This window comes from Wyeomyia smithii, chromosome 1 (assembly GCF_029784165.1).
Source record: "Wyeomyia smithii strain HCP4-BCI-WySm-NY-G18 chromosome 1, ASM2978416v1, whole genome shotgun sequence".
Lineage (NCBI taxonomy): Eukaryota > Metazoa > Arthropoda > Insecta > Diptera > Culicidae > Wyeomyia > Wyeomyia smithii.
In genome coordinates, this window is record NC_073694.1 from 17786599 (window position 1) to 17812935 (window position 26337).

The 26337-nt window shown below is 41.7% G+C and overlaps 3 protein-coding genes across 3 annotated transcripts; 1 reads left to right on the forward strand and 2 right to left on the reverse strand.

Moving 5' to 3' along the window:
• Positions 1–3006: 3006 nt before the first annotated feature.
• LOC129718831 (uncharacterized) lies at positions 3007–4162 on the reverse strand. The gene is made up of 2 exons (XM_055669940.1): positions 3988–4162; positions 3007–3922 (listed from the first exon to the last, which is right to left on the reverse strand). The coding sequence occupies exon 2, from the start codon at positions 3794–3796 to the stop codon at positions 3137–3139; it is 660 nt and encodes a 219-aa protein (XP_055525915.1). The 5' UTR covers positions 3797–3922; positions 3988–4162; the 3' UTR covers positions 3007–3136.
• Positions 4163–15569: 11407 nt separating this feature from the next.
• Positions 15570–18483, reverse strand: LOC129718664 (serine-rich adhesin for platelets). Its single transcript, XM_055669665.1, has 3 exons — positions 18366–18483; positions 16901–18289; positions 15570–16850 (listed from the first exon to the last, which is right to left on the reverse strand). Exons 2-3 carry the CDS (start codon positions 18249–18251, stop codon positions 15766–15768), a joined length of 2436 nt encoding a protein of 811 aa, XP_055525640.1. The 5' UTR covers positions 18252–18289; positions 18366–18483; the 3' UTR covers positions 15570–15765.
• Positions 18484–19390: 907 nt separating this feature from the next.
• On the forward strand, positions 19391–20397 carry LOC129718845 (40S ribosomal protein S10b). Its single transcript, XM_055669979.1, has 3 exons — positions 19391–19520; positions 19786–20235; positions 20298–20397. The coding sequence occupies exons 2-3, from the start codon at positions 19786–19788 to the stop codon at positions 20331–20333; spliced, it is 486 nt and encodes a 161-aa protein (XP_055525954.1). The 5' UTR covers positions 19391–19520; the 3' UTR covers positions 20334–20397.
• The last annotated feature ends 5940 nt before the right edge of the window (positions 20398–26337 follow it).

Sequence of the window (26337 nt, forward strand, 5' to 3'; positions counted from 1 at the left end):
GGACGCGGAAAAGCGTACACAAGCAGCAAAGGAAGCGATTAAGTGGCGCGATCTCGTTTATAAGCTTAAAATCTACCGCTTTCAAATGGACATGCTAACCTTCTTAGATTTTTGCCTTGTAAAAAGAATTGGTACGGGTATCGGTCCATGGACTACCGCGTTAAACGCAAAGCAGCAAAAACGGGACAAGCGTGAAAAACGCCCGAAAAAGCCGCGCATGAGAAAGGCAAGAAGGGCGTTCTCATTCTTAAGGGTTTATATACCTTTTTGGTCGAGAAAAAAAACAAAGTTTGAAATTTTTTTTTGAGCGTGTAGCACCTTTTTTATTGCATAAAAGTAGTAATTTTCTGAGAGTTCAGTTATTTAACTACAACAAAACACATTTGTTCATAAGAAAAACCTATTATTTGGGGAGTAATGGCTGTTTCCCCGAAACCCCTTTTTTAGTAGAGGTTTGCGGTGTTTACGATAGCAACGCAGCAAATCAACTGAAATCAAAACTCATATTTGTTCATTAGTTTAGAAGTGTGCCGGGTATCTGGACGATCGTTTTTATGAGTATTTTATTTTCAGTGCAAACTGGAACGTTTTTCCCGAAAAGAACATGTTTTGAGCGCTGAAAATTGCAACAAAATTGTTTTTTCGGCAAAGCTAACTTGTGTGTATCAAAAATCGATCGTTCAACGACCGGGAAATTTAATAACGAACATTTAAAAAAAAGATAAATAAAATCGGTTCAGTAGTTTTACCGTAATCGTAAACACAGCCAATTCATTTTTTGAAAAACACAATTCCGAGATAAACACGTATAAAGTTTCAAGTTTAGCTTATGCGGCCGTGGCGAGGCGCTTTGCAAATCGCTTTAACCTTCTCCCTATTCCTCAGATCTTTATGAAAATTTGTGAAAACGTTCTCAAGATATTGTACTTTAAGATAATGCAATAAAAAATTACGATTTTTTGAAAACTAAAAAGATATATAACCCCTTAAGACTGATGGGTCTAAGTACGCTGAAGTCTTGAAAGGCCATGAGAGGCTAAGATATTCCGTGGGTCTCGTATCGGTGAGATGATCCTGCAACTCCACAAAGAGGCAAAGGGAAAGGGTTATATCTATAAAACGGTAGCCTGAAAGGTGCTTGGCGAGTGTGTGCAAAATCGACCACACCAAGGAGGTGATTATCCAGCTTTGAAACTTGCACCAGATTACCGAATTTCCACAAGCCTTCGACAAGCAGTGTGGAATGGTGGTTATCGCAGAGGCAATCCGCCTCCGTAAGGACCCTGCAGGGACTCAGGTAGCCACCATAAAACTCCCACTAGAGGAAGGCAACAGAGCTCTGAAGATGTCCAGACTAAATGCCGGCTGGTCGATATATCCCCTGGGTATCCTCCAGCAGCCTGATATCTGCTTTAGTGCAAAGGGCCCGACCGGTCTACACTTTACAGAAGATGCGGAGATGCGGCTTCTCAAGTGTTTTGTATGTATCCCGCAAGCAATAAACACACCACGGGGGGCCCTATGTGCCCGGCAAGCAAACCGTAACCCGGTAAACCTCAGACACAGCAGCTGCTATACCAAGCAGCCCGCGAGTCGCAATCTGGCATTGCCATCGTATCGGACTCGTACTGCATCCCAGCGGAAACGGATGACAGGCAGGCCTCGGTGCAGGCAATTGAGTCTACCTCGGGCGAGAAGTACGCAGTTCCAAAGTTGACGGAGCAATAGAATAGCAGTTGTTATGCTCCGCCGCGTCCACTCAATTGAATTGATGGGCCGCCCGTCATCGGTTGTCGCAGGTGACTTTAACGCTCCGGCTGTCGAGTGAGGAAATGGCTGTAGGAACCCGAGCAGCCGGATCTTGTTGTAAGCTTTGGCGAAGCTCAACTTGAATCTGGCAAACACCGGCGATAGGTGCACCTATAGCAGAAACGGAGAAGTCGATTATTGATGTGGCGTCTTGCAACAAGTCGGTGCGCAATAATGTAGACCACAACGCGAGACGGCTAGCGATCGCACCATGATGCCGATGTATTTAAGGACACAATTAGAAGAGAACATGAAGAAGGGGAGTTCCACCCGAGACCTGATCAACTAATTACAGTACTATCGCGGGCGTGCGACGCCACTATTTCTAGGATTAGGCAACCTAGAAACGGAAGTTGGCCGGTATACTGGTGCACTGATGCGATAGCAGACCATCGCAGAGATATTCGAAGAGAGGAGTGTCGACCACACCCATTTTGCAGTTATTCAACCGATCCAGAAAAAAATAGAGGTGTATGAATGCATCATCTTTTAGTTGGATTTGAGGTACGGTGCTGGTCAAACAAGCCAGTCGTCGTAGGTCCGAGTCTCAGCTCGGGAGAGACTGTTAGTGTCATTAGGATCGTATCGCTAACTCCGCAATTGTCCTGTACACTAAACTTGCTTTGCTTTGAATGCTTCAAGCTATGACAATGACCCATTGAGGAAAGAAAATCAGCAAGCTGAGTACAGACTAGGGTCATGAATACTGTTCGAACGAAATGTTAGGAAGTTGCGCATTTGACAATTATTTATTTAGACAAAAAGCATTAGACAAATTGGACAGTTAAAGTCGTGGAGCCGTGATGATCAAGTATGCTCCGAATAAATGTCCTGTTGGGACTTGGACGCTGTCATTTTTTTTTTTTTCAATACTGACAGAGAATATCGAAGTTTATCGTTGGTGTCTTTTAATGTCGTCTGTGCTAGGCACGCTTGCATGTGATTGATTCATTGTTCACGCAAATTTGTCCTTGAAACTTTCTATCAATTTCAACTTAAAATTGATAGAAAGTTTCAAGGACAAATTTGCGTGAACAGAGCAATGAACAATAAATTATTTATCTAACAACATACTGGTTATCGTTATCCATCATGGGGTTAGACTGTTATTGTCGTTTAAAATTTGACGAAACATTTGCCAGTTTCACTTCCAATTTTACAGAATTTTCCCCCCCAGTATAAAAAAGAAATACGTGGTTCGTTTATTAGAGAAACGCAAATTCAGTCATAATTTTTATTCAATATTTTCGTTGATATGCCAATAAGAAAATAAAACGATTAATTACATAAGCGTAACACTAGTGCGCCAAATTGGACACAAAAATAATCAGAATTCATTCTTATTATGCACCGACTTCTCGTGTGACTGTTCGGCTTCGTCTAAGCAGTCCATCAGGAAGCGCATGAGCTTTCGCTGCAATTGGTTCGCCAGTTTTTCCTCGGGTATTTTGCGCAGCTCCTCGGCAATGAAGTTCCCGAAAACTTGATAACTGTCAACCTTCTGCAGACTTTGCACCGTTTGCTGGACGTTCGTCAAAGCATTCAATACATTTTCATAATCGTGGGAATTATTTTGCAATCTGGCTGACTTCACGTGGTTCGAGTGCTGGGGTAGGCTTTGATGTCGTCGCTTAGCGACGGTTTTTATCCGCATCGGCGTAAAAAATGGCTTAGTTTGTTCTGTTTCTTCAACAACAACTTCGGATTCCACCAGCTGATCGAGAGCTTGCTGAGCTTCCTTCCGTAGCTCCTGCTCGTACTGCTCTTCCGTTAAAAGCTGCTCGGACGTTACAACTTCTTCCACCGCCGACAGTGGATCGTCCCAGGTTCCCTGTGCGACTGCATACTCCCGGGGATGACGTCTCTTCAGATGGTACCACATGTTCATCGTGTTACCGGCGGTTTTTATTGTAGCTCCGCACTGTTTACACTCTACCTTGAAATCATCTTTTATGAAGTAGAGCCAAACATTACTGCGGGGTGCCATTTTTGAACAGTCCTTCAGTGTTTATCATTAACCGCAGAACGGCACAAATCGATTGCTGGTTATTTATCGATCCGTTCGATATAGGTATTTGATAAATTTATATCAAATCAAAACAATCCCGAATTGCTGTAAGAGATAAGACGCACAGCTCCACCACTGTTCTCTTTGGTCAAATTATACGTTGTTCTTACCGAAACTGTTTATATGGTTGGTTTTCCGCACTAATGTCACAACTGTACTTATTGTAAAACGTAATTGTGGCTCAGTTATTTTTACGATTGAGAACGTAAAGTTATGAAAATAATAGGTAAACAAGTGACGACGCTGAACCATTCGAAACCACGCGCGCAGACAGACAGCGAGCTATCGATTTCTCAGTGTTGCCAAATTTAATTTTGGTTAATTTGATTGCCGTTAATGTAGTATTGTGTTGTTGTATGATATTGTCAGGTACGCACCCAGGGGGGATTTACTGCTGTCAAAATTCATATATGTGTGCGTTATCGCAGATCAACTCTGGTCCATGAAGTTTGTTGGTCCATGACGTTTAAAAGATTTCCTGTGTGGCGAGGAAACTTCATGATTTTCAGCTAATTGCAGGCTGCTGCCACCAAATTTCACTACGCAACGCAGTATGAATAAAAGTTTTCCGCGATTTCTAGAGTTTTGTTAAAAAAGAACGTTACAATTCTACGAAATTTTACTTCAATCAAAACGACAAAAACCAAAACAACCGGACGCCTTGTTGCCGAAAATGCTGGTCACGGTTACACGATATTTGACAGATAGATTCCCCCTGTACGCACCATTAGGGAGGTTAAACCAAGGGATTGGTATGGTAGCCTTCAAGCGTAACGAACATCTATTTCTGTACCGTTCATCACAAAACTTCCTTTTATGCCGTCACAATTTGCTTCTATTTGTTTTGGGGCACAATTATTGTACAAAATATCACTCAGAATATCACATTACATACAAAAATTTTGAGAAATTGCTCAAAATTATCCGATATGCTGTCAATAACTGCAGTCAACATTTCGTCGGTTTGCCCGAATCAACATAAGATAAGGGTAAACTGACCATTTTTCGGGTGCCAGTGTCAGTGATGTTGGTAACGTCGCGGTGCCATCCCCGTGATAAAAACGACAAGAATGCAGGTGGGACTGGTATGCGATTATAGGCAGTGAAGTGGAATCGATTCGCGTTGACGGTGTTGCTGATATTTGTTTGGTTTTTGCATGCGAAAAAGAAGGAAGGAAATATTTTTGCTTTTGTCATCACGCACATTTTGACAATTACATATGAGAGTTCACGCAGGTGCGAACAGCCTTCAAAATCTCTTTCAACGCGAATAACCCGAATTCGAGAAATTTTCAACAAATAAATTATCTTCCTATATTTGATTCAGTATGTAAGTAATAAAATTGTATTACGTTTAACCCACGGGGATGGCACCGCTGTCAGCTACCATACGTTTGACGCGTTACCAACATCACTGGCACTGGCACCCGAGAAATGGTCAGTTTACCCTTATCTTATGTTGATTCGGGCAAACCGACTAAATGTTGACTGCAGTTATTGACAGCATATCGGATAATTTTGGCAATTTCTCAAAATTTTTGTATGTAATGTGATATTCTGAGTGATATTTTGGACAATCATTGTGCCCCAAAACAAATAGAAGCAAATTGTGACGGCATGAAAGGAAGTTTTGTGATGAACGGTAGAGTTGGTCGGGTTTGATGTTTCTCACACCCGTACCCGACCCGAACCCGAATTTTTTTTTCGGTCGAAACCCGAGCCCGACCCAAACCCGAAACTGTTTTTTTCGTTCAAGCCCGAACCCGACCCGGACCCGAAAATTTTATTTCTTTGAAACCCGAACCCGACCCGAACCCGAAATTGTGAAACCCGAACCTGAGATTTCATAGATTTTATAGTCGGGTTTCGGGTTTTCATACTCAAACCCGACCTGAACCCGACATTTTCTAACCCGAACCCGAAAATATTTTTTTCACAAAACCCGAGCCCGACCCGTACCCGACATTTTCGAAAATTTTCAAACCCGAACCCGACCCGAACCCGTCGGGTACGGGTCGGGCTCGGGTTTAAAAACCCGAAACCCGACCATCTCTAATGAACGGTACAGAAATAGATGTTCGTTACGCTTGAAGGCTACCATACCAATCCCTTGGTTTTTATAGAGAATTTAGAGAAAATATGGGACTAAACCCCGCTCAACAACTGAAACAACTTAAGCAAGCAAAATAGCTTTACGCGTTGTTATCCCAACATGATGAAAATTGAGGTGGGACTGATATGCGGTTATAGGCTGTTCAGCGCTTCGATAAAATCTGAATAATACATACATGCGGACATAACTGGCAATGCTGATCACTTTCCAACGGCCCTTGATTCCAATGGAATATTGTGATTTCAGAGAAAAATTAGAATTTTGCGCTCTAACTGACAACCGCAACTGACAACCGAAAATGACAATCTCAGACAGCACCGATAAAAATGCGACTCAAGAACTTGTTTGTCAAAGCGTATGCACTCTTAATTTACTTCAATTGAAATTGAATAGCATTGACTTATAGCGAATTTCTTTATTCCACTGTGTGCGGGCAAAACTGCTGAGGAATAATAAAACGTCATCGCCTTTTGAGACGCAAGTAAGAAAGAGATGTCAGATAACTGTTTACGAATATAGCACGTGCGGAAGTGGGTTGAAGCTGATAAATTTTACAGTGCGCTTCGGGCAGCACGGCAGGACAAAACTGGGTCACAATCGAGCGAATAAAGAAGGGTTTTGACAGCAGTTAGTGCGCTTCGGGGTCAAAACGAGGTGAGCTGGTGGAATAAAAAAATTCGCTATTAGTGCCGCCTTGATTTCTTGCCCTTGACTATGCAGCAGAGCCGCATTATGGTTTGCAATCAGAATGTTCTACGAAAAAAACTAGTTATAATCCATTATTTGACGTTGCTTAAACAGTATGCAATATAACATAGTTTTCACAAAAAATGACCTTCCGTGCTTCGACGAATTGAAGTTTCGGACTTCGTTAGTATTGTTATAGTTCGGCTATTTGAAGCTACACTTTTCACTTTTTATTCACTTTCACTATTTAATTCTATCACTTTTCACTTTTCACTTGCAAATACGTATTTCGGCACTGACATAGTGCCTTCGTCAGTGCTTATTTGAAGCTGTTTGCAAAATACTGTTTCGATATTTAATGGTCCCCATGGCGTTGCCTCCGCTCTAATTTCGAGGTCAACCAACTTGTCACGTAACTTTGGCGTTTGGCCCATGGCCAAAAAAATTAGTCTTATGAAAACCACATTATTTTTTCACTGTTCACGGAATCACTAAAATTACCAGTTAACATCATCTCCTTTTATGTTCAACATTTACTTCTAGCGAAAATCCGAAGCTTCTGAGCCCTACCGCTAAACGAAATTCGAAGGCCTAATTTCATAATAACTTCTATTGGCTCCAGCATGAGAATTCCTAAGCTCCCGAAAGTCTTGTTTTGGAAATTTGTTTCCTTGGATAACATAAATGTTTTCCAGTACCGCAAAAGCGTACAGCGCATTGTTTCTATGTCTGTTTCTTGACTCTTCAAAAATAAACTTTATTACTATCATAACATGTAGCGTTATTACTATCATAACATGTTAGACATAATTGTCCCACGACTTTTATTTTATATATCATGGCATTGTTGTGATAAATACATCAAATCGACAAAAGCATGCGAACTTCAACAAACCAGTAAAAATAGGCGAAATGGTGCCCATCGCTGATGGCAATAAATCGTACATGCCTTTGATGATGAATATGATATTTTTTTCTCGATCAAGACAAACGAAAACCTAAAGCCTGTAGTACACTCTTTGTCTAATGGTCAAATATTTGACCTTCTGACATAATGGTCAAATTTATTTGACATCATGGTTGTTGTTTGCCCGTGTTTGCCCCATGTTAAAATTGGAGAGTGACAAACAATTATATTTGACCAAATTTTTATCTGTCAAAAAATGACAAATATTTGACGCTCGGTCAAAGAGTGTAATACCACATACATAAGACATACGTAACACTCAGGAAGAAATCGTCCAAAAAAGTTGCTACAAAATGAACTACTCGAAAGTACCAACCAACTGTTAGAGTTGTTTTTGAAGGCAGTGTACCTGCGCAGCCCTGCATTTGTCTCGTTCCTACTCGAAAAATGCTGCATTGATTTTGTAAATAACTTTTTGACAGTTCCTTATGGGATTTTCTTTGGGGCTCGATAAGGCCGAGAAAAAGAAAATTCATTTTGTTCATTATTTATCGTGCAGTTTGACAGGGCGAGGTACGGAGTACTATGGGGCAACGTGTACCAGAAAAAAACGCCAGTGTTACGTATGTCTTATGTATGTGGTAATACAGGCTTAAGAAACAAATAAGAAGACTCTAATTAACTAATGAGGTGTAGAGAATAAAACTGTGTTTTTCCGAAGTTTTACTTACACATTTTAATCCAACATTAAACCTGTACACTGGTTCACCTAAATTTAACAAAACATCACCGGTGTAATCTTTCAAAACTGTGTACCTTGTGAAGAATTTCAAAAAATGATATTCGCTTATGCATGGCGAAAAACAGAACTGTATAGTTCTTGGCAACAAGCGGCACAAAAATTGTGTTGCCGAAACGATAGATTTTCTCCAGACCTATGTCATGGCAACAGTTCCCTGAAGCCGCCGCCGATGATGATGGCGCTACTGTTGGAAATATGGTCATAAGCTCCGTTCATTGTGCCGCATGTGTTACTGTACGGATTTTTTGCGTGCTTCTAACTATATTGAATGTAGGGCCCTCCGGAACGTGTTGGAACATGTTTGAACGTGACCATTTATGTCCTGCACAAAATCCATAAAACGTTCAAAACAAAACAATCGTTTTTCGCTTTTTGCATTTCTTCACACCACTTGCAACAACAGTTAATCTCGCATGAACGGTGCTTAATCGGCTGTTTCGCAAGCACTGACAGCCTTTTGACGGGTAATCGAGCCAGAGAGCCAGAGAAAAACGGCTTCAAGCGAAATGTATGGGGATGACGTTCGTGACAGGGATATGATTTTCTCTTCGCGCGACTCTATATACCATAGACTCTGCCTTACAGCACTTTTTTACCAGTGTTTGAGATGTCTGACAGTTGCGGGTAGTTAGCCTATACACCAGAGAGACGCCGAGTCACTCACCGTTTAGGCAACTGTCAACATCAAAACGGATAACGGCAATGCAAAATTATACAGATCGCCCGTTTTGATGTTGACAGTTGCCTAACGGTGAGTGTCTCGGCGTCTCTCTGGTGTATAGGCTAACTAGTTGCGGGTGTTGCTTCTTCTTTTTCTTGAAAATACCCTGCATTCTAATTTTTTTGTGAAAGGACAATATATTCGCGTTGACGGTGCTGCTGATATTTGTTTGGTTTTTGCATGAGAAAAAGAAGGAAGGAAAAATTTTTGCTTTCGTCATCACGCACATTTTGACAATTACATATGAGTGTTCACGTAGGTGCGAACAGCCTTCAAAATCTCTTTCAACGCGAATAACCCAGCTAGCTAGCTAAACGAGATAGCATATCACCGCAACTTTTCATACGCATAACATAGCATCTGTCAATGGGGCCCGCAAATTGCGGATCCGCAGTGATGTTAGCTCCTAACGGAGCAAAGCAAATAAGATAGAGATGCCAGCTAGCTGGAATAACCCGAATAAAGGTACGGAGAATGGTTTGAATACCAGGTTTAAAGCCTTTTGATCGGCGAGATGGGCCGTGAGCGGCCTCAGCCGACCTGACAGGTCATACACTGGAAAAACTGGGCACGCTCCATCCAATTGTTTCATCATTTGGGTATAAAAATGACTCCGCATCGTTATTTGAAGAATTTTTCTTATCGAATTCAATCATTTTTCACTTTCGTTTCAAGTTGTCACACACATCAACTTACATCTGTAAGCCACACTTCGTTAACGTATGATTCCAACATCCCTTTCAAATGAATTGCACTTGAATCTGCCCCACTGTTTCATCACAGTGATTATCATGTGCGAAACACTTTCAGTTGATATGTTTTGTTTTTATATGTCAAATGAAGTGCCGTTTGTGCTGAAAAGTTGGAAAATGGTGACAGAAGAGTCAGCGAGTGTCATGCGGCTCACAGAGCTTCTGATGCTTCCATCTTTACGCTAGAGGCAAGTATTTGTTTTCAAAAATATCAATTGATGAAATTAAATTTATTAAATTCTTTGTTTGCTTTACAGGCTTCTTAAACAGCGAAGGAAAGTTTATCTTTGGTGATTAATTATTATAGTGAAATTTAAACTTTATAAATAAAACAAAGGTTACATTATATGCAATCATTTCCAAACACTGTTTATATTCCAAAATCGAATAAAAATCATTCAAAGCTCGATGAAAATTCATTTGAGTTTCAAAACCAAACACTTTATGTCTATATGTCATAACACGAGAATTGAAAGTGTTTTCCTTTTGAAAATGAGGTGTTGCACGATAAATAATTCTAAAGTGTTTCGCATATGAATTCTATATGTTTTGACCAGTAGGGCGAATTCAAGTGCAAAACACTTCATAATGTCGTGTCGATTTTTTTCAGTGTATCAAAGAAAATCACAGGAGGGTTGTGTGCAAAGCCACGACCGCAAGTTTGAAGTAGAATACTTTTACAAGAAAGATAACCCGGCTGCTTGCGCGTCAGTCAGTTTGAAATCGGATTTGTTTCGTATTTACCGCTTGTTAGGCACATTTGCATTTGCAGCAGCATCAAACCTCAGTTGCAGTTATTAATGACCATTTATTATGCTCTTCCAAATACATTGTGTAGCCTTGAAAAAGGCCAATTGCTGCAATTGCAATTTTCATTCAATTATTGCATTAATATTTCATGGCAGATAGCGTGCGATATCCGCTCTGACATAATAAATTTTTCGAACGTTGTGGAATGATATAACTGGAAATATCGGTGTGTCTAAATTATTTCCAGTTATACCATTCTACAACGATCGAAAAAATTTATTTCGTATATCGTAATACTCATGTACGAAAAATACATCTCATTCATTCTAGACCCGCCTTTATTTTCAGTTCCTACAGATTTTCTCAATTTCGTAACACGGATGTACAAAAACGATTTCTTGTGGACATTCTGTCGAGCCGGACCGATAGAGCTCTTATTAGGGCAACAAATAATATGTATTGTGTCGTGTTGTGCGGCTTGGACGTAAAAAATGTTCCCGTCTCCGTGTCGCATGGAAGCAAATTGTTGCGTGTTAGATATTGCCGATGGTAGACATGAGAATGAAGGTCGAAATTCTGCTGGGATGTCAAACTTTAACCGTCTTCTTCACGACATTACATCCTTGTTAATAAAGTGTTGTGAATTCTCTAAAACAGACTCAGCATCGTGAGCAGAATGTGCCGAACTTTTCTGTTTGAAATCGGATTTGTTTCGTATATACCGCTTGTTATGCACAGTATCAACAAATCATAATAAACATCACACTGCTGTTCATTTGCAGCAGCATCAAACCTCAGATGCAGTTTATTATTAACCATTCATTATGCTCTTCCAAAAACATTTAGTAGCCTCGAAAAAGGCCGATTGCTGCAATTGCAATTTTAATTCAATTATTGCATAAATGCTTCATGGTCGAATATACCCGCTGCAACTGCTACGCTATTCGTAGCCATGTCACAGTTGTGGCCGCTATACGCTGCCTCTGCATCAGCTGGCCCAGCTGCTATCGATGCTGAGATCCGCTGCAACTAGTGTGCTATCCATTGCTACCCACAGTTGTGGCCGCACTGCTACTGCTACTGCTAAGGGATGACTGCTATTGTCGCTGTCAAGAACTGTTATGAGCGGCTTCGGCTGAAACAAGCTCCTGTATAGGCCAAATAGCATATTTTCAATTGCAGGGTATATGATTCTGTCGACCGTGCTTGGGAAGCAATCATATAGCGACCAATCAGAGGTCGAATTTTGACGTTGGACTAACGTCTATATCGAAGTTAGGCACCTGAATTTGAAAATCTGGTAATTCAACCGGGGAAAACCAGGGAAAAGTGGTCAGGTTTTGAGCGCTTATATATCAGTCATTTCTTTTCAGAATTTCGAGGTTTTGGCATCAACCGATCAGAAATTCTTTTACGGTTGAATTTATGTAACAAAAATAACCTATTGTTCGAGATACACTATTGAAAAATTGAAAAATCACATCGATTGTCTAAATCATACCGAGCAACCAATCACCACCTCTCTTCACAAGCACAGTCGACACTAACGGATACAACCGATCTGACTTTGTAAACAGTCTCGCAGCTTTCAACCAATAACGAGCTCGCTTTCGGTAGCTGCAACAGGTGTTTCAACACCGTTTTTATATGCTTCTTTTATCATTACCACTGAACAGATTCTAAACACCAATGGCTTGATTGGTAGGGGAAATATTGCGCAAGATTGTCATATAATAATTTAAATATGTTTTCGATACTAAACTAGTTAAAAGTTGTGTTAAAAGTCGTGCACATTCAACCAATCACAAGCTCGCTTCTTGTTTGCTCGCGGATGGATTTTTGCTTTGGGCTATATAATAGCCTGTGTCGTCTCATAGCAAGTGGAAGGCCTCATCAGTTAACAAGTGGAAGGCCACCAGGCCGGTCTTGTATAATCAGCAGCGGTGGCTGATTCCAGCGGCCAAACTGAGCTGCAGCAGAACCAGAGCGGTGGTATCAGGCAGCAGCGGCGGAGGTAGTGGGCAGCTGCATTTCTTCATTCAGTTCGGTTCTCCTTCGATCTGAGTTGGACCCCACCAGCGGTAATCCAATTCAGATATCGTTGGGTGAAAACTGCACGAAACTGCCAGAACTGCCAGGAACTGCACGAGCCAGCACCGCCACTAGGAAAGCTACCGCCATTTAGTGTGTGTGCAGTGTGCACATATAGCGCATGTGCATCTGTATTGCTATGACATTTGCGATGATAGGGATGGCGCTGTTGCGTGTGTATGGCTAGCTATAGCGTGTGTAAGACACTAGCATGTGTAGCATATTATGGCTATTGCGTGTATATCTTCAGGGTGTGTACGGATAGTTATAGCTTGTGTGTGGATAGCTGCTGCGTGTGTAATGATTAGTTATAGCGTATGTATGGATAGTAATAGCACATGGTTGGATAGCTTATGCGTGTGTGTAGATAGTTGTATCGGATGTATGGAAAGGAATAGCGTGTGTATGGATAGCTTCGGCATGTGTGTATAAAAAACTATAGCTACAGCGTGTGTATGAATAGTTTTAACGCGTGTTTAGATAGTTATAGCATGTGTGTGAATAACTATAGCGGGTGTTTATAGAAGATTATTATTGTCATTGAAAATATTAAAATGTCTTAACGAACACAGTTGTGAATTTGATTTTACAGCAGCGTTTTAACTTCTTCAGCCAGTCTTAATTTATCGAGGAAAAATTACTACCTATGAATGATCAACACTTATTTACTAGAAATTTGATTTAGATCAAAACGGGTTCTTTTGAGTATCATAAATTATTGGTAAAAAGAGTTGCAAGTTTTCTCAATGAGCATTCATTAAATTTTCGTTTTTGTTTCTCGGTGCGCGGTTTTGATTTTGTTTCTCGCACACAGAGAAAGAAACAAACTTGTCGCTATCGTGAAAAATAACAAAACAATTAGAAATGCTCTAAATCACAACTGAAGAAGTTAAGATATTATCCTGTCACTCGCCCAAACCTTGATAACAACTACCGAAAAACGTGTGATTGAGCTCTTGCTATATTGAGTTATTGAACCAAACGTTTTTGTTTTTCAAATACATGAAGTTATATGCTGGGCTGGAACTAACCTAGCATGAGTTTTATCGATTAAATGTCAAACAATTTTCAAATTTAAAATTTTCGTTTGAATCGCTCTGGGCTCCAATTTCAGATAGTTTCGTAAAGTTTGCTTTTTGCTTAGATAGGAAAATTTTACCAATTCGCTCAATTAAATGATTGTTTTGGTAGTGCAGCAAACAAAGGGTTGATTCGAATATGTATGAAATGACAGCGATTAAATAAAAGATATCCATTCTTTCAGTATATATTATTATTTATAACGTTTTAACGTCTCAGCATTCAGAAATGCACTGTTAGATAAAATTGCAGCAAATACTAGAGTTGCAATTCTCTCTATTATTTGTTTTAATGGAATATAAGAATATCGTAGTCCAACGTCATGCGGTCGTGTCTTGAATACCACCCTCCTACTTTTTTGTTTTGACAAGGCTTGACTATTTTCAATATTACAATAGTTTGAATAATAAAATTACAATTATCTTTATTTGAGAAGAATCTTAAAAGATTTTCTAATCTATTGCTGCAATAACGAAGGAAATCCATCGAATACTAACCGATTTATTAGCATTTAAAATTGGACATATTTTTAACTTTTTTCGGTTTTAGATTTTCATTTCACATCCCTATGTAGCCGAACTTCCTGAGAGAAGTATTCTACTTCAAAAAAAAAAAATCACAGGAAGGTTGTATGCAAAGCCACGACCGCAAGGTTGAACTAGAATACTTTTACAAGAAAGATAACCCGGCTGCTTGCGTGTCAGTCATTTTTTCTAGTAAATAAAGTTGACCGTTCATTGGCAGTATTTAATTTCTTTGTGTTTGATATTTTGAATGAAGTTCATTGAATATTTTTAAATTTTGTGCAAATGAGAAGTTGAAGTGCTGCCGAATTGTAATATGCACATTTAATACGACATCATTGAACAGGAACGGAACAAAGGCTACGGTTGTGCAGAACGCGAATGTCGGCGCGATGCGATTCGTTTTACCGTGGTGAAATGTACAGCTCTTTCTAAGGCAAAGTAGAGCTATATATTTCAACACATTTCGTCTTGCCGAATCGCATCGCGCCGTTGTTTGTGTTCTGCATGACCGTAGCCAAACACTAAGCGACGCAAACACGTAATAATAGTCAGAGTAAGTATGTAGATGAAGATAATTAACTTTGAATTATAGCGCAAAACGAGAAAATATTAACTCTTTAAATATTCATTTGTGTTCTTCAACCTTCAGTTGTTCAATTTAATATCCGATGAAATGTCTGTTTATTATCTGATGAAGCTCTTATATAGGCCAAATGATGCATTCCCAATTTACTAGGACCTAACTCTGCCGACCGTGCTTGGGAAAGCGCGGTATAACAACCAATCAGAGGTCGAATTTTGTATTTTGACAAGGCTTAAGAATTTTCAATAGTACAATAGTTCAAATGATAAAATTGCAATTTCATGAATTTGGTAGGAATCTTAGAAGATTTTCTAATCGATTGCTGCAAAAACGAAGGAAATCCATCGAAAACTAACCGATTTATTAGCATTTGAAATTCGACATATTTCTCACTTTTTTCAGTGTTAGATTTTCATTTCACATCCCTATGTAGCCAAACTTCCTGAGAGAAGTATTCTACTTAAAAAAAAGCCTTTTGCGAGATAGAACTCCGAAAACAATGCTCAGTTTTTTTGACGAGTTTTCACAGTTTTCGACTGAAAATGCCTTCTTGCGCCATAAGGTGACAATGGAAACTGACTTTTCGAATTTCATTTAGAAGTGGGGCTCAAAAGTCATACAACATTTCAACTCAAAAGGACTGAAAAGTCTTACAATTTGCACTCAAAATCGATAATAATTCAAGCGAAATAAAAAAAAACTCCGTTTATTTAGTAAATTTGTCTGGTTTTCAATTTTACATAGGAAATAAGGAATATCGAACGATTAGAAAAGTATCACGTCTACAAAACATAGCCTTTTACAATAGATACGCTCAAACCAGGAGTCAAATTAAATCAAGAAATCTCGAGAAAAAAATAAATATCTTTCAATTTTCACTTGTTGCTGCTGCTTTTAATCCGGTTGCGGATACTCGCTATCTTTTGCACAATGTCCATTGGTGCACCGGCTGTTTGCAACGGCTGCAGTGCTTCCTGTATCTCTTTAGACGGTTCCTCTCCTGTATCCAGCGACGGTTCCATTCCGGCCTTAGAGTGCGCCTGCACATGCAGTGCATATTCAACCGCATTCAGAAAACCTCGCCCGCAATGATGGCACTTCATCTCCCTCTTTGGCGTCCGAATAATACCGGTATGGCCGATTGTTCGCTTGGTGACTGTCGCCGATTGGGGACGTTTTTTACTTCCACCTCCTCCAGCACCGGTGAGGGAAGAAGCCGATGCCGAGCTGGTGTCACCGATGCTACTGGAAGTGGACGTATCCGAGGGTGCTACTGCTTCTGCCGATCGGTTACTTTTGTTACTTCCGGTCGAGTTCAACTTGGCACGTGGAGCAGTCACCGGACGAGAGCGTGGTGATGAGCGCGCAATTGCAGCCGCCCGTTGTTGCTCTTGCTGGGCCAGCAGTTTTCTTTTCTCCAGCAGTGGAATTTTAACACAATTCGAAATAACATGATTCGCGAGAAATTTTTCATTCGCGAATGTTTTCGTGCAGAAACGGCACGCCGTATCGGTGGAGACTGTTTCGCTGCTTTTGTTGTTTTTGCTTGCGCTAGGAGCTTTTAGTGTAGGGGAGAGAAGACCGTTCTGATGGACGATCTTACGATGACTCTCGAGTGATGATTTGAACCGAAACACGCGCTGGCAGTTTTCACAGGAAAAGGTTTCTGGTTTTTTGAAGCCAGTACCGTCGGTTGTCGCAGAAATAGTTGAAGGAGGACGGATACGAGAAGTGTGTTGGCTGGCTGCGCTAGCTATCCTTGGGGATACACGCCTTGGACTGACGGTTTCCTTGACCGGAGCGAGCGATTTTCGCTGCTTTAACAGTGGTTCTGCGCCGTCGACAGTGGCGAGTGTGCTGGGTCTCTTGCCTAGGACACTTTTTAGTGATGTATCACTACTAGTGACGGTTGTCTTAGGCGGCACACGAAGTGGCACAACTTTCGTTTGTTGAACTGAAACTGAAAAATCTTATTTTAACAATTGTAATAAGTAAAATTACGTATAATACCAGCACTTGCAAACGTTGGTACCACCGAACGACGAGAATTTTTGGCCGGCAACACCGATCTTCTAGATGCGACGGATGTAGGGACAACTGATTTTCGCTTTGTTGGAGAACGTTTCGGGGCGGCAGAGAAAATTGACTTCCGATTAGTACTACCAGTTTTAATCGAGTCTCCTACGGTTTCCTCTCGGGGTGCTTGCAATGTTGGCTTCGGAACAGCTTCCGTTTTTGACGCTACCACTTTGGGTGGAGGAATAACCGATTTTCGCTTGAAATGTACCAAGTCCGATTGAGTAGCTTTACGCATTTCCTTCAACTTGTCCGGTATCAGCTTAGTTAGCGCAGATTTTCGAGCGGGCTTCGCAATTGGGGAAGCAACTCGATTTTCACTAATCGAACCAACGAGGGAACCTCTAACCCTTGGCCGATCTTCAGCAGCTTTTGGAATAAGCGATTTCCTAACACTTTTACGTCGGTCCGGTTGGGGTTGATTCTCCTTTTCTTGCTCGTTGCTGGGATTTTTCTTAAGCGACTCGAAGAAAGCCTTCAAAGAATTGGAATCCCGTCCTTTGGCCGGTGTATTACCGGCATCATCCGGGTTGACATCCGCTTGGTTTACTTTAATCTCAGGAACTGGTGTACATTTGTTGACATCCAAAGAAGCGAAGAAACTAGCGAGAACATTCGTCCCAAACGATTTGTTACCTTCAACACCGACCGCAGTCGTTGGGCCTACCACTACGCTTCCTTCCAGTGTGACTTTAGATTCTTCTGCTTCCTCAACGGAAGAACAATCAGATACTTTCGGTTCCCTCATCTTTCCTAACATCGAAGTTCCATGTTTAATTTCGTCCGTCTCATCAAGCTTGGCTAATCCACTGATATTATCTTTCTCACTGTCGGGCGTTGAAGCAATCTTTTTTCCATTGCTCTTCAGCACCTTGGCAGGTGTTGAAGACACCCCCAAATATTTTACGCTCATTTTATTCGCCAGCTTGACGGTGGCTGGCGAAGCATGCGCCAGAACCGGCTTCCGAATAGTACTGACCTCATCAACGGAAAAATCATTCTCTAAAGTTTTATCAATCGAACTATCTGATCCATCGCCTTTGGCTCGTTGTCCATTGATACCATTAAGTTGCGCAACTGTTGAAACGCTGGCTAGCGTCTTTTCCGCAGCCTGCTGCTCCGCATTTTCCGGATCGTCCTCAGTCATCGAGAAGTACATCGAACAGCCGGAGGTTAAACTATCATCATTTGCAGTCTCGTAGCCAACACCCATCGAAGTCGAGCTAGCGTTTATGGACCCGGTTCCGACGGATGAGCGGTGACGAAGCTTCGTCAAACGGTCCATAGTAGACAAAGTGAACGTTACCCAATTTCAAATGTAATCTAAAACCGGAAAAAGGAGAATTTATCTATTTTTTTGGCGCGTTACCTTAGAAACCGCAACTGGGGCGAAACATACTTGATTTTATTCGAACCACTGAACAAACTGCAATAAAAAAACGTCCGCTTTTTAAAACTAGCAAGAATAACAGCAGCCAACAACACTCCGTTTGCTTTGATGTTTGATGCAACTTTGCAACCGTCTTTGCTTTTCATCCACTATGGTGTCGATAAAGTAGGAATGTTTTTGAAAAGTTAGCGTTTGTGGAAAAGATTGCGTTTGGTATATTTAATTTTGTTTATATGCTTTTAAACCGGCTGCGAACACGGTAAAAAAGACAGTTAATGAAATAAAAAGTCCCATTTTTTAAAAAATACAGAAGAAACATGAAAAAGGTTCAAAAAAGTTGTAAATGGAAATTCACTACCTTTTTTTATGCCTGTGTCTCAATGACGCCTTAGAGCAAACAAAAGTGAGCAGGGAGGCACAAAAAATAATCATTACTCGAGCAAGGATATCTCTCGGTTGGACGAGGACAAGCTGACGATTCCTGATTAACCCTATCGGGCGATGTTCTTATACTAAACGAAACGAATTTCGATAAACTGAAGATACTTCTGTTCTCTACAACACGAAATCAAGAACTTTATGGCGAAAGCCGACTTTCGTCTAGCAGATGTTACAATTTAGAGTGCCCCTCAACTTTAATCAACTATTCACCTTTCATACCCCAGTAGACCATGAGCCGCTGCCTACCTAGCTGAAGCCGATGATTTCGACGAACCACAAGCAAATTGGATAGGTTTAATCTAATATTTTTGTAATTACGTATATTTTGCTAGCAAAACATTCAATATTCAACCATTCTGTTTTATGGCGGTGCGTACTTGTCATTCTTTCCAGTTTCAGCCTTTAGAATTTCAGCATTTCGTTACTATCACAAAAATAACTACCTTAAACGTGTTCATACCGTGTAAAATTCAAACTTAACTACCTTGCCCTAAATATATTTGAATTATTTTTCCAGTTATTTTTGTCCTTTCAAACACCCACTGTCCGCTTAGCCGTGAGCTCGCTCCCGAGCGGAAGCGATTTTTGCGTTCCTCTTTATCGTCGGCTAGCTTCGCGCTGTCAAACTGTCACCGAGTGAAGCTGAACTGTCACTTTGGGGCAATCTTCGCTCTTTCTCTTTCCGGCAATCGTATGGAATTGTAGTAACACATTTCGTGCAAGGTGATTAATCGTGAAAATTCCGCAGAAATAGCTTAAAATGTCCCCGGGGAATGTGTAAAACTGTGAACGGCTTTAGGGGCATGATTTAGGCCCAGATTAGTATTGATGGGACAGCTGTTTGTGTAGAAAATCAAATTTTATGTGACACCTACAAAGTTCTGGTGTCTCAGAAATGTCAACAAGAGCAATGAACACTATACACTAACCTCGAATAAACTTTCTGTGCTACGGATTTATTCATTTGATTTTCGCTTTACATTTGCAGATGTTTATGCCAAAAGCTCATCGCGTCGCCATCTACGAGTACCTCTTCAAGGAGGGAGTACTTGTGGCGCAGAAGGATTTCTACGCTCCGAAGCACCCGGAGCTGGAAAACATCCCGAACCTGCACGTCATCAAGACGATGCAGTCACTAAAGTCGAAGAACTTCGTGAAGGAACAGTTCGCCTGGCGCCACTACTACTGGTATCTGACCAACGAAGGTATTGAGTATCTGCGCTCGTACCTGCACCTGCCGCCAGAGATCGTGCCCTCGACGCTGAAGCGAGCGGCCCGTTCGGAACCGCAGCGGGCTCGCGCTGGCCAGACCGGTGGACCACATTCCGGAGCAGGACCAAAGGGCGGCGAGGACCGACAGAGCTACCGGCGCACGCAGCAAGCCGGTGGTCCGGACAAGAAGAGCGACGTTGGCGCCGGTGCCGGAAATGTTGAATTCGTAAGTAACTAGCGGGAAATCCCTTTAAGCCTGTTTGCTTATATTTTTCTTCATTTTTACAGCGCGGAGGATTTGGTCGTGGATCGAAGCCAGAATAAAGTAGCACGGAATGTTTCAATCTGTGTTTATTTAATAAAAAAATCTAACATGTAAGAAACAGTAGTCGATTCGTTGTTTGTTTCTGGGACGGAGAAAGAAACCCGCTTCGTTTGGTCTGTTATTTCTTCTGCAAGGTTTGTATTGTTTTGTGTTTTACTTGCTTTATTTTTTATGGTTTTAAGATACTTTCGATTGCTAGATATCGAATTAGTTTTTTTTGTGATCCATAGAGATAAATCTGTATATTTCTATACGTGCAAACATCGCTATATGTATACATTTTTCATAACTGAATGTTTTCGATAAATGTGAGAAAAATGTATCATTTTTTTATGTGGAACTGACTTCAACAGAGATGAATTGATGAATTCATATAATTTTACTTGTATCTAAAAGACATATGTCAAAAATTCCTTCGGTAACATCTGAATAGGAACACTTTTTGTGCGAAACATTTGCTTTAATGTTAGAATTATTGGTGAAATGCGAAAGCCTGTTCTGTATCATGCTCGGAACAGCTTACTTATGTGACTTCACCGCTTCACTTTGCCTGTGGTTGATATAATGACGGATTTCACTTAGGTACAATTAATAGAAAAGTTTTTGTTGGAAAAACTGTTTTTCCCTTAAGAGTACCCATTTTAAAATATTGAGAATGTTTCGGGTAATAATATTGTCTACCTAAAAATACTTGACTTCAATCAAATTGATTTGTAATAAAATGACTGGTCCGATTCTGATACATGATACAGACTCTCCGCTACTCAGACCTAAGTTCAGGAATTGCCATTTCGATTATGGCTACCTTTACTTAACCTGCACCGACAGCGAAACGGTTGTATGGCTGGAGAACACCATCCCAGACCTAACTCCCCGAGAAGGAGCACAACTGTGTGTTTTCTGCACCGATAATCTGCCGAAAGCGATTCTGTTCGCAGGCTATTTCTCGAACAGCGTGGACACTTCAAACGAGAAGATACTGCGATTCATCCCGAATGAATTACCGAACAGCGCTTCTTACTAAACTATATTTATGTAAAACTCGCATGGACCGGGTGGGCCGATCGACGACCAATATAGGGAAGGAAACTTCTGTTGCGTCGAGAGGAAAGGTACATGCAGCACGATCAGTTCAGTCATCACTTCCTACTCAACGGAATCTCGCAAAGAACAGGAAGGTACCGAGCGACGCGAACCGCTGGACGGAGGACCCTCTGCCTCATCCTTAATCCTACGTTTTCCACAAGAGAATGACGAAAGTCACACGGACTTACTTCCCGGTCCAGAGACAAGGTCCGATGACGATGGGAAACCCAAATCATCGGCACCTCTGTCAAGCGACTTTCTAACGCGCAAAGGCGGCGACTGAGCAAAAATATTCGCTCCGATCTCCTGTACGAAGAAGCTAGGAAGCTGGCCCTCCTTCCGACAGAGCAGCTTGTTCAAAATAATCAAGTCGGCGTCAAGCGGTAGCGGTCTGATGACGTGGTGTCCCCAAACACCAATGCTAAGTGTCCACAGCCTAAAAAACTGCGGAACGGCACTGGTTTGGGGTCATCAGGTCCGAAGCTGCTTCCGACGGCCATATATAGGGACATGGTGGGAGCAATAAGCCTCTCTACTCACAACGGATCAGCTTCAGACTGTCCGGGCCTCTATCCTCGATCACATTGCTGATCAGGAAAATTCGACCACCAACGGTTACCATCTAAAAAATGGCTTCCTGCAACTTGCCTGTGTCGACACTGACACAGTGCAGTGGTTGGAAAGGGAGTGGAAGGGAGTGGAAGGGAGCACAGCTTCGTGTATACCATACGAAGGATCTGCCGAAGGGCAGACGCTATGTCGGTTACTTCCCAGACAGTGCGAATTCTCCGGATGAGAAGATTTTTCGTTCACTCCAGAATCAGAACGACCATCTCTCTACCAAAATGTGGCGAGTCTGTAACCGCGAATTGTTACAGAGCTCGGTCGAGCTGGTTCTGGATGTTGAAGAAGAATCGGCCAAACTCATTGAGAGTGGAAACCATGAACTGCACTACGGTTTCGACAAAGCACGCATCCGGAAGGTAAGCGGAAGGCCGACCATCACAGGCTGGAAAGACTCCGTCGCAACGTCAGGGAAGGTACGTGCGGGCAATACCTCCGGGAGTGCCCCACTACCACCCAAACGCAACCCTGCGGCTGGGAAGGTACGCGCAGGATGCTCCCCCGGAAGTGCCCTGTCACCACCCAAACAACGCAACCCCGCGGCTGCTCGGATGGTTCCGCTGAAGACTCGCAAGAGTGCGAAGCATCAACCACCGAATAGTCGCAAACCACCACAGAGTGCGGGTCGACCTTCTGTTGCCACTCGACTGCTGCAACCGAAGCCAAACACATTGAGGAAGAACAACTTCCATCAACCAGCCTAACCGCTGTTGGCATCCGTCTGCCAATACCCGGATCAACTTCCGTTCCGGACAAAGACGGCAACCTCACTGCAAAGTGAGCAACCTTCGCTACGTGCAAGCGAATCTCCATCACGCAAAAGACGCCTCGGGTGTTCTTTGCAGGAGATTCGCTATAAAAAGCAGCTAGCAGCTGCATTTATCCAGGAGCCGGGCACTCATCCAGGGCACGCAGTCTAAACCAAGGACTGCAATTCTGCTAAATAAAGAGCTAATTTTTTTACCTATTACAAAATTTATTCAACGATGTCGTTGTCGTCACGGTTGAAGTAACGACAACCAGAGGAAATCAGGAGATGGTTGTCGCGTCGGCCTATTTCCCGGGCGACCAACGTGATATACCGCCACCCGAAGTTGCCATGCTCGTGCGGTACTGCAAGGCCATCAACAAGCCGTTTCTGATCGGCTGCGATGCCAACGCCCACCACACGATCTGGGGCAGCTCGGATACCAACAACAGGAGTGAGTACCTACTTGAATACCTTACTTCTAACGATGTCAATGTATGTAATGTAGGGAATAACCCCACTTTTTACAACGCTATCAGACACGAGATCCTTGATCTCACTCTGTGTAGCGTCTCTATTTCCGAAAGGATGTTGGATGCTATTAACGCAAACTTTCCACTAACACAGCGGTCAGTATGCCTGGACGTACCCTGGTGGAATGATCAACTCAGTGACCTTCGTCGGGAAACTAGGTTGTTGTTCAACAGGGCAAAAGCTACGTCTCACGGCGTCCAAATTTCGATTATTATCGAATTTTCATGTACCTCTAATTTTTTTCGCAGAAATGTTGCCAACTGGATAAGAATCAAGGATCGGAAAGTTTAAAAATATTTCATCGGCGATTTTTTTGAAAAATTGAATTTATTTATTAAGATGTAACAATTTTTGTGGGAATGCAGAAAAAACGTACAGGAATCCAAAGAACAAGTTTGTCTTTATGCTTTCGTAGAGAAAATTTCCTTAATATTCAATCTTGGTCGGATTAGGTAAATAAATTCATTAAAAAACATTTTCCCTTTGAAAAATTCAAAGTTATTTATATTTAAGTATCTTTATTGTAGTCGTGGACGTGCGTCAGCAATAAGTAATTTGACAATAATTAGATCATATTCCGCTTAGCTTTGGACTTTCAGTACACCCCCAGATAACAACTTTCGCACAAAACTCTAGGATACTTTTTATCATTTTCGTTATTCATAGGCAAAAAGTGAGAAAAGAGCATTTTCTTCCACTGCTCGCCTATTCTCTTCGTAGATTTGGTTTTTTTTAAGCACAAGGCGCAAAGGGGCCATCCACATACCACGTGGGCAGGTTTTTAACGATTTTAACCCCACCCCCCACGTGGTATGTGGATGGCCCCAAACCAAATTTTACACTTCTCGTGGTCAAGCTTCATAGTTTATTCGTAAAATTTTTAATGAAGTGACATTGCACTATTCTCAAATGCATTGGTTGCTGTGATTTCCTATGGTTAAATCACAGACAAACGGTGGTACCTTGAAATTTATATTCATGGATCAAAATAACGGTCAATTCAAATGAGTTTCAATTACGCGGAATATTCTCGCCGCAGCGAAGGTGCACATTGGCCCTTTTACCTTTGAACTCAGTAGACAGTCGCGTGCCGTGCTGCCAGAAACAGTAGAAAGTCTTAAAGTCCTTTGTGGAATATGTCCAGTAAGTGTCGCACAAATTAATCGGAACCACATTTTTTTAAAATTTTGTATGGAGTGGTACGTCTGTTTGTCTGTGGTAAAATGACTGGCTTAATTGTTAAAATTTTCGAAATTATATGACACTGTACTACCCGCACTGGTTGCTGCCTATGTTAATATGACTGACATTAGTGAAGTTAGTGGGATTTTTTTTTTGTAGATTTGCGCAAAAAAAAATTAAAATCCAAGTTATTCAAAAAAACGTCGATGAAATATTTTTTAACTTCCCGATCCTTGATACTTATCCACTTGGCAACATTTCTGCGAAAAAAAATCAGAGGTACATGAAAATTAGATAATAATCGAAATTTTGACACCGTGCGTCTAACTAGGACGACTACAGAGCGTCCCTCACTAAGTACAACGCCGAGTTACGTAAGGCTAAACGAAAATCCAGAGTTAGTTTCTGTGAAAGAATCCAAATTCTGCCGGAAGCTACGAGGCTCCTAAAGGCGATGTCTAAGAACCATACTAACGGTTTAGATAAGTAAGGAATGAAAATGGATGCCTCACTGTCACTACCAAGGAAACGTTGGAGGTGCTTATGAACACCCACTTTCCTGGATCGACAGATACCAAAGAAGTGAATAGTGATGGATCGCGGCGGGACGATTCGAGACATATGGCGTCTCGGGAGTCCAACCTGCTGGCCCGTCGACTGTTCACGGAAGCTTCTATGGGTTGGGCTCTAAGCTCACTCGACCCTATAAAGTCTCCAGGTCCAGACGGCATACTACCCATCTTTCTACAAAAATCGGCCGCAGCTATCATGTCCGAACTCATCAACCTCTTCAGAGCCAGCTTTATTCTGGGCCATATTGCGGATAATTGACTGAAGGTGAAAGTAGTGTTTATCCCCAAAGTTGGAAGAAAGAACAAAACCCTACCTAAGCCTTTCAGAACCATAAGTCAGACTTCATCACTTCTCAAGTTGATGAAGAAAATAATGGATAATTATATCCGTGATGAGTTTCTTAAAGACTTCCCGCTGCATAGGAATCAACATGCCTATCAAAGCGGCAACTGCTCTTCACAGCTTAGTGACGTTGATTGAAAAGTCCCTGAGTTATCAGGAGACACGTCTTCGATAACACGTCCCTTGCATCAGTTAATACGGCTCTCTTCAATAAGAGAATCGACCACACTTCAAGGAGATGGATACACGCAATGCTCTTTAGCAGAGTGATCACAGAAACCTTGGGAGATTCGTCTATTACAATGTCGGTAATCAAGGGATACCCTCAAGAAGGAGCTCTCTCGCCCTTGTTATGATCACTAGTTGTCGACGCACTTCTTAATAAGCTTTAACAGCTTGGTCACAAAGTCATTGCATACGCTGAAGACATCGTCCTCATCGTCGGAGGTAAACACGACGCAGCTCTGTCGAGCCGAATGCAAACGGCTCTTAATGCCATCATGTCATGGTGTCTACAGGAGGGTCTGAACATAAACCCCTCAAAAATAGTCCTAATTCCATTCAGTAGACGAAGGAAGATCTCCATCACTCCTCCAACACTGAATGGAGTTAGACTGAGCTTCAGCAATGAAGTCAAATACCTCGGAATTATTCTGGATAAGAACCTGAACTGGTCTGCGCAACTGGATTCTGTTCGGTAAGACCTGGAGACTGAAACCAGACTTGGCACTCTGGTCTTACAAGACCATTGGCCGACCAAGAATCACCTATGCTGCCCTTGTGTGGTGGCCTAAGGTGAACAAAGTGACTGTCCAAGCCAAACTCGAAAAAATTCAACGACTTGTATGTCTTTCGGTTACCAGCGCTAAGTTATGCTCTGCCTACTGCCTCTACATCTTCATGTGAAAGAGGGA

What these genes read in the sequence shown, in the direction of transcription:
- LOC129718831 (XM_055669940.1), bottom strand. Translation starts at nt 3,796, where the DNA reads ATGGCACCCCGCAGTAATGTTTGGCTCTACTTCATAAAAGATGATTTC.
- LOC129718845 (XM_055669979.1), top strand. Translation starts at nt 19,786, where the DNA reads ATGTTTATGCCAAAAGCTCATCGCGTCGCCATCTACGAGTACCTCTTC. An exon ending in GTGCCGGAAATGTTGAATTC is followed by an intron (nt 20,236 to 20,297) that starts GTAAGTAACTAG and finishes TCATTTTTACAG; the next exon opens with CGCGGAGGATTTGGTCGTGG.
- LOC129718664 (XM_055669665.1), bottom strand. Translation starts at nt 18,251, where the DNA reads ATGGACCGTTTGACGAAGCTTCGTCACCGCTCATCCGTCGGAACCGGG. An exon ending in ACCAACGTTTGCAAGTGCTG is followed by an intron (nt 16,851 to 16,900) that starts GTATTATACGTA and finishes AAGATTTTTCAG; the next exon opens with TTTCAGTTCAACAAACGAAA.